The 8,860-nt window shown below is 38.4% G+C and overlaps 1 protein-coding gene across 1 annotated transcript; it reads right to left on the bottom strand.

Annotated features, from left to right (window-relative positions):
• Positions 1 to 66: 66 nt before the first annotated feature.
• LOC117320045 (TIP41-like protein) lies at positions 67 to 8,816 on the bottom strand. The gene is made up of 7 exons (XM_033874738.1): positions 8,689 to 8,816; positions 8,118 to 8,297; positions 6,983 to 7,085; positions 3,717 to 3,848; positions 3,023 to 3,118; positions 2,778 to 2,840; positions 67 to 2,246 (listed from the first exon to the last, which is right to left on the bottom strand). The coding sequence occupies exons 1-7, from the start codon at positions 8,808 to 8,810 to the stop codon at positions 2,118 to 2,120; spliced, it is 825 nt and encodes a 274-aa protein (XP_033730629.1). The 5' UTR covers positions 8,811 to 8,816; the 3' UTR covers positions 67 to 2,117.
• Positions 8,817 to 8,860: the final 44 nt, after the last annotated feature.

Here is an 8,860-nt window from a genome sequence, read left to right as displayed (position 1 = left end):
AGTCCTGCCATAACAAAAAGTATGGGTGGAAAACCTAAAACTTACTTTAGTTATGGCTTTTCCCCTGTGCCAGTAAACAGTAACCTACAGTCCCCTGTGCCAGTAAACAGTAACCTACAGTCCCCTGTGCCAGTAAACAGTAACCTACAGTGTCCTGTGCCAGTAAACAGTAACCTACAGTCCCCTGTGCCAGTAAACAGTAACCTACAGTCCCCTGTGCCAGTAACAGTAACCTACAGTCCCCTGTGCCAGTAAACAGTAACCTAGTCCCCTGTGCCAGTAAACAGTAACCTACAGTCCCCTGTGCCAGTAAACAGTAACCTACAGTGTCCTGTGCCAGTAAACAGTAACCTACAGTCCCCTGTGCCAGTAAACAGTAACCTACAGTCCCCTGTGCCAGTAAACAGTAACCTACAGTCCCCTGTGCCAGTAAACAGTAACCTACAGTCCCCTGTGCCAGTAAACAGTAACCTACAGTCCCCTGTGCCAGTAAACAGTAACCTACAGTGTCCTGTGCCAGTAAACAGTAACCTACAGTCCCCTGTGCTAGACAGTGGCCTATAGACTGTGCTAGTTACAGTAACATAGAGTACCTATGCTTATTACAGTAACCCATAGTCCCTTCGCTAGTTTAACTTTACCTTAATTCCACGAGTAAAACAAATATTATTCCGTAAAATAATACAGAAAAGTGAATGAAGGGCTTACACACTCTTCGGTGAGCCTTCATAAAGTGGTCGAGTTTGACCTTGCCCATTAACCTTGACTGATGATCACCAAAATCCGGTGTAGAACCTGATGTGATGTTATGGTGCAAGCATGAACTAAATCTGTCCAGAGGTTCACGATCTGGTTTGGTTTGTTTTGTTTAACGTCCTATTAACAGCCAGGGTCATTTAAGGACGTGCCAGGTTTTGGAGGTGGAGGAAAGCCGGAGAACCCGGAGAAAAACCACCGGCCTACGGTCAGTACCTGGCAACTGCCCCACGTAGGAGGTTCACGAACACATACTTTGTATGGACATATGGACGGACAGTCAAAGTGGATACCCCTCTTAATTAAGTGTGTGTTATAACAAGACAACATTTAGTTTGGATCATTAATTCGTAATGTAGTAAAAAGCTCTGCATTATTATAAACAAATAATTATCACCCCTACCCAGCTATTTATAAAACTTGTATAACGGAATTATGATCTGTTGGTAGCTTAAAGACCCCTACGACAGTATTTCATATCAGGCTTGTCAGTTTAAAATGCATTATAACAAAAAAGTCCTGGGATGCAGACTTACTATTATTATATATTAGAAATCAGCAGAAGGCCATCTCAGGTTTAATGAATATCTAAGTTTTATGTAAAATTTAAGCAATGATTCCATGAAGTAAGAACACACCTTAGAAATCTTTGGATTGACAAAATATTTGTATCCAAACTGTTAGTTCAGCCAGGGGAGGTGGTATCACAGAAAAATAAACCTACAGTTGAGCCAAAACAATTTCATTCAAAATCATCGTAACAGCTCAAACAATTTCAATCACTCAAAATCATCCTGGCAGCTTATACACTGCCAATCACTCAAAATCATCCTGGCAGCTTATACACTGCCAATCACTCAAAATCATCCTGACAGCTTATACACTGCCAATCACTCAAAATCATCCTGACAGCTTATACACTGCCGATCACTAAAAATCATCCTGACAGCTTATACACTGCCGATCACTCAAAATCATCCTGGCAGCTTATACACTGCCAATCACTCAAAATCATCCTGACAGCTTATACACTGCCGATCACTAAAAATCATCCTGACAGCTTATACACTGCCGATCACTCAAAATAACTGCCTATTGCGGTCATTGTACATTTGTGTTGTGTGGTCACACTAACAGCCACTCATTTCAGACTGACTGGCACACTAACAATCACTTGGTGCTGTGTGATATAAACATCACATATTATGGCTTTCTGTGGTTTTACAAACTGACAATGCCAGCAATCACCATAATAAAGGTAATGGTTTCAATATCAAAATTGGTTTGTGTCAAATAGAAACCATCTTTATCTCTAGAGTCAGTGAGCAAATCATAGAATGAAGTCCTTTAGTTGTTACTGGTTACGTCTGTTGGGGTACAGTATTTGTGTCTTTAGACATAACAGGAAATTCTAATTTTTGAAACACTTCCTTCCGCACAGTCAGGTATTTCTGGACTTCATTTGGTTGTGTCAAGACATGTGGAGGAGCCTAGTAAAGTGAAAGTAGAATCTTGTTAGTTAGGGTACACCTAAAATGAAAGTAGAAGTTAGAATACAACTAAACTGAAAGCAGAAACTTGTTGACTATTGCAAACATAAGGTGAAATTTCATTACACAAAACAAAAAATGATGTATGCCTTAGTGAGATTAGAAACATCTTAGTTACAACACATGTCAGGCGAAAATAGACATGGGCTGATTATGGCATACCTTAAGTGAAAATTGAAAGTTCTTTTATACACAAATCTAAGATTATATTTTTTAACATAACTCATGCATATTAGTATTAAAGAAAATAACAAAACACACCTTTTCTAGTTCATTTCTTAATAAGACAAGCACATTTTGACTGTACATTTTTCACCACTAAGACTATATTGTGACCTCATTTATAATGAGGTCACAGTAATCTTATTACTTGTCTACAAACCAAGGTATTAGTTATTGCCATGTTCATACTAGACTTGTTTTTATGTTGTGTAATTAACAAAGGTAGGTATCAAACATCTTATTTTGTACCTTGATATCCTTTATCTGATCATCTCTGCTAGTAAATTCTCTCAAAATAAAGTTGTTCTCAGCCTGAAAATACAAAGTCATGGCTATAATAAGTGTCTGAATTAAATCATGGAAGTCAATTGGTATTTCAAGAGTTGTAGAATCACATTCAGAAAATAACTTCATGATGAAAATTCTAATCTAATTTTCATTTAACACATTACAAAACCACACGTAATACAATGTTTTAGGTAGATCCTGATTACCTCGTGATAAAGTCGTGTATCATTAATCCTGACCATTACATTGTCCACTCTCATAAACAGCCTCATTAGGATAAAGAAACTAGTCGGCATGACTCGCTGTAAATACAAACATACATATAACACTGTAAATCTAATATTTGTACAGGTATGATGATTGATCAATTATATAATATTTTTACAGGTATGATGATTGATCAATTATAATATTTGTACCTCCCTCTTACATGAGATAAATTTTATTCAAGTGTACAACAATGCTGACCTTATCTTAAACAATATGTCATGGATGAATCGCACCAAACATTCACACTAAATAATGATCAGTCGGCACATCCATATTTCTCTAGGTGAGTAATTCATTCAGCCATTTTTTAACTTGAAAATAACTGAAATGAATGCCACCAAATATTACACACAGAAGACTGATCTTACATGTATATAGGTATATAAATTATAATAGATAAGCGAGTTAGTTAATACTTAGTCTCACCATTTAATATTGAATTAAACAAGCATGCTGGCCATGGGAAAGTCCTCTACCGACCCCAGCTAAAAACAGTAATGGCTTTGACTCAAGAACTATGAAACTAGAACTTGATCTGCTGCTACTCACACAGAAGTTACATACCAACTTTCACCAACATACCATGAAGCATGGCACCGGTAGGGGAATGATAACACATGCAATACTTACAATCTTGACATTTAATATAGAGGTTCCATTATCTGCAAGTTCATCCTCAAACAACAGAATATCAGCATAAAACATGATCTTCTCCTTGACCATTAACTTTTCCATATCTATTCTTTCTTCTGTGTCGGACACCTACAAAATCATGTTAAGGAACTATTTATAAGCTATACTGTGTAACTGTATCGTAATTAGATCATTACATAAAATTAATTTTGCTGAAAATACATCTGATATCTAACAAGAGGCCCATGGGCCTTAACGGTCACCTGAGTTTTGATATATTTAGCATATTTGGCCCCTGTGACCTTGAATGTAGGTCAAAGTCATCCTTTTGAACTTCGTCTCAGATGACCTAACAAGGGCCCAATGGGCCCAAATCGCTCACCTGCAATGCAGTGATCTTTTCATATATGGATCCTGCAGTTATTTGAAAGCATGCTACAGGACCAATATAATGTCTCTCTGCACTTTGGCTTTTCACTAAAAGTCATTTAAAGATTTAAGCATACTTGATCGACGTGACCTTGAATGAAGGTCAAGGTTATTCATTTGAACAAACTTGGTAGCCCTTCACCCCAGCATGCTACAGACCCAATATCAACTCCCTGGGACTCTTGGTTATTGAGAAGAAGTTGTTTAAAGATTTTAGCCTTTTTGACCCCTGTGACCTTGAATGAAGGTCAAGGTCATTCAATTGAACAAACTTTGTAGCCCTTTACCCCAGCATGCTACAGACCCAATATCAACTCTCTGGGACTCTTGGTTATAGAGAAGAAGTCGTTTAAAGATTTTAGCCTTTTTGACTCCTGTGACCTTGAATGAAAGTCAAGGTCATTCATTTGAACAAACTTGGTAGCCGTTCACCCCAGCATGCTACAGGCCAAATATTAGGTCTCTGGGACTCTTGGTTATTGAGAAGAAGCCGTTTAAAGATTTTAGCCTTTTTGACTCCTGTGACCTTGAATGAAAGTCAAGGTCATTCATTTGAACAAACTTGGTAGCTCTTTACCCCAGCATGCTACAGGCCAAATATTAGGTCTCTGGGACTGTTGGTTATCGAGAAGAAGTCGTTTAAAGATTTTAGCCTTTTTGGCCCCTGTGACCTTGAATGAAGGTCAAGGCCATTCATTTGAACAAACTAGGTAGCCCTTCATCCCAGCATGCTACAGACCCAATATCAACTCCCTGGGACTGTTGGTTATTGAGAAGAAGTCGTTTGAAGATTTTAGCCTTTTTGACCCCTGTGACCTTGAATGAAGGTCAAGGTCATTCATTTGAACAAACTTGGTAGCCCTTCACCCCAGCATGCTACAGGCCAAATATTAGGTCTCTGGGACTCTTGGTTATTGAGAAGAAGTCGTTTAAAGATTTTAGCCTTTTTGACTCTTGTGACCTTGAATGAAAGTCAAGGTCATTCATTTGAACAAACTTGGTAGCCCTTCACCCCAGCATGCTACAGACCCAATATCAACTCCCTGGGACTCTTGGTTATTGAGAAGAAGTTGTTTAAAGATTTTAGCCTTTTTGACCCCTGTGACCTTGAATGAAGGTCAAGGTCATTCATCTGAACAAAATTGGTAGCCCTTTACCGCAGCATGCTACAGACCCAATATCAACTCCCTGAGACTCTTGGTTATTGAGAAGAAGTCGTTTAAAGATTTTAGCCTTTTTGACTCCTGTGACCTTGAATGAAAGTCAAGGTCATTCATTTGAACAAACTTGGGAGTCCTTCACCCCAGCATGCTACAGGCCAAATATTAGGCCTCTGGGACTCTTGGTTATTGAGAAGAAGTTGTTTAAAGATTTTAGCCTTTTTGACTCCTGTGACCTTGAATGACGGTCAAGGTCATTCATTTGAACAAACTTGGTAGCCCTTCACCCCAGCATGCTACAGACCCAATATCAACTCCCTGGGACTCTTGGTTATTGAGAAGAAGTCGTTTAAAGATTTTAGCCTTTTTGACTCCTGTGACCTTGAATGAAAGTCAAGGTCATTCATTTGAACAAACTTGGTAGCCCTTCACCCGAGCATGCTACAGACCCAATATCAACTCCCTGGGACTCTTGGTTATTGAGAAGAAGTCGTTTAAAGATTTTAGCCTTTTTGACTCCTGTGACCTTGAATGAAGGTCAAGGTCATTCATTTGAACAAACTTGGTAGCCCTTCACCCCAGCATGCTACAGACCCAATATCAAGTCCCTGGGTCTTTTGGCTATTTAGAAGAAGTCGTCTAATTTTTTTTTAGCCTTTTTGACTCCTGTGACCTTGAATGAAAGTCAAGGTCATTCATTTGAACAAACTTGGTAGCCCTTTACCCCAGCATGCTACAGACCCAATATCAACTCCCTGGGACTGTTGGTTGTTGAGAAGAAGTCGTTTAAAGATTTTAGCCTTTTTGACTCCTGTGACCTTGAATGAAGGTCAAGGTCATTCATTTGAACAAACTTGGTAGCCCTTCACCCCAGCATGCTACAGACCCAATATCAACTCCCTGGGACTCTTGGTTATTGAGAAGAAGTCGTTTAAAGATTTTAGCCTTTTTGACTCCTGTGACCTTGAATGAAGGTCAAGGTCATTCATTTGAACAAACTTGGTAGCCCTTCACCCCAGCATGCTACAGACCCAATATCAAGTCCCTGGGTCTTTTGGCTATTTAGAAGAAGTCGTCTAATTTTTTTTAGCCTTTTTGACTCCTGTGACCTTGAATGAAAGTCAAGGTCATTCATTTGAACAAACTTGGTAGCCCTTTACCCCAGCATGCTACAGACCCAATATCAACTCCCTGGGACTGTTGGTTGTTGAGAAGAAGTCGTTTGAAGATTTCAGCCTTTTTGACTCCTGTGACCTTGAATGAAGGTCAAGGTCATTCATTTGAACAAACTTGGTAGCCCTTCACCCCAGCATGCTACAGGCCCAATATTAGGTCTCTAGGCCTTTTGGTTATTGAGAAGAAGTTGCTTGAATGGAAAGTTGACGCCGGACGGACGACGGACGGACGACGGACGCCGCGCCACGGCATAAGCTCACTTGCCCTTCGGGCAGGTGAGCTAATAAAAGGTTTCACTTTTAAATATCAATTTGCCAACAATTTGATTTTTTATTCATTGCTTTTTATGCACAACTGAAAATATTGAAAAGTTCATTGAATTAATACAGAATACATATATTGTGTATATGTTGTGTAAAATAATATGTATGGTTAGTATAGGTTGCTTGTTGAAGATTCCATTTACATGTGAAGGTATGTTTAATCCATGGTAGATACCTTGATTTGTGTGTCACCCTTCCCAAACACTGTGCCTTGATACTCTGTCGTGTAGGTCCAATCAAACGGCTTTATCACCTCCTTTATATGTTCACTGTCAGCTCTGCAAATAATTTCAGGAAAGTCAGACAACAATACTGACTGTATTCATTTCATACCAAATAGGATTTATTAAGAAAAGATAATTGGATCCCCCTTTCTTTTGCCCTAGGAGTGCCACATCCTTCATTTATACAATTGCAACATAAATCACATTTGTAGAAATAGGGATTTAAAGGATTTACCTAAATTTCCCCTATTGGGCTCTGCCCCTCTGGCCATAGTGGAGCCACATCCTCTAGATCTGTTTAGACAATGTTATATCTTCTTTGCCCAATAATGCTCTAGACCAAATTTCATCAAAATCCAAGACTTTCAAGGCATTCAAGACTGGTAGCGATTTAAAGGAAATGTTGATGGACGATGGACACTGCGCCATTAAATAAGCTCATTGGCCCTTCGGACCAAGAGAGCAAAATTGTGGATAATGATATTATTACAAAGGGAAATAACTCTGTAAGCTACCATCGAATAATTCTTATTTTTGAACTTCACGGAGATCTTGTCGATATATGACCGCATACAAAGTTTCATCAAGCTTCATTGATATTTACTCCAGTTATCGTGTTCACAAGGTCCAATAACAATATCATTACAAAGGGCAATAACTCTGTAAGTTACTGCCAAATAATTTCCATTTTCAAAATTGTCCAAGATCTTGTTAATATGTGACTGCATACAAAATCTTATTAAACTTGGTTGATACTTACTCAATTTATTGTTTTCACAAGGTATTTTTAATGGATGGATAGATACTGGATGCCATGGTATGGCATAAGCTCACCCGGTGGACCAGGTGAGCTAAAAAAGCTAAAATGCATTTAATAATAATATTGAGTACATTGTAAGTACACAATACATTTTATAAGATAATATACCCAAGACAATGTCATTATGTGACACAAGAGGAACAGCAACGTAATCTTTCAGATGAATTAATTGATCTACAGCAACACATGCCTCGATAGTAAAGACTTATACACTTTGTCCTATGCAATGGGAAGATCTTGATCTGTCAGCTTTTGGTACCACTGACCTTGCTTCCTGCCAAGCTTCAGAAACAGCGACCTTCAGGTGATCGTGGTGAGCATCAACCATCTTCAGTGCATCAAATGTGTTGAATTCTATTCCAAATCCTCCCATATGTTCCAGATGAAGTATGTTGTTAGCAAATACCATCTCTGGAAACTGTGGCAATTCTAACTGGCTTTCAAATCTGTAACCAACCCAGCACAGAACCAAGACTGTACAACTGTGTTACCATAAATGGTCACTTCATAGTTTGTTTTTAAATAGCAAATTTTTTAGTTACCTATAAGAATCAACAAATCTTGAAAGCACAATCTATCAAAGATGGTATTTATTTTGATAAAGACACCCTCCATAAGTCTCTGGTGCTAAACAGTTGTAGGAATAATGTGAGTATTTATCTCTTTTTCACTGAGAATCTAGCCACATCTCAAAACAAGAACTTACAATGTAGATGGGAACTGTCATATCAGATATTTTAGATATCAGCTGGTAGAAATTCACATTTAAAAACAGACTATTTTACATAGACATGCGTCATACATTATGATATATACAAGTATCTACGTGAACTGTACCGTTCTCTCTCTGGTCCCTCAGACTTGAGGATATGACTTTCCGTTGCAGTTAAAGTCCATGGACCAAATTGGAATTTTTCTGTTTTTGTCTTGCCACTGGCTTTATTACCTCCTGTCATCATGTTTCAACTGTGGTAGAACAGAAACAAACATTGTATTAGTCTTCTAATTT

Source organism: Pecten maximus, unplaced genomic scaffold (assembly GCF_902652985.1).
Source record: "Pecten maximus unplaced genomic scaffold, xPecMax1.1, whole genome shotgun sequence".
Taxonomy (NCBI): Eukaryota; Metazoa; Mollusca; class Bivalvia; order Pectinida; family Pectinidae; genus Pecten; species Pecten maximus.
Note: the sequence above shows the minus strand (reverse complement) of the source record. Positions and strands in the feature narration are given on the sequence as shown.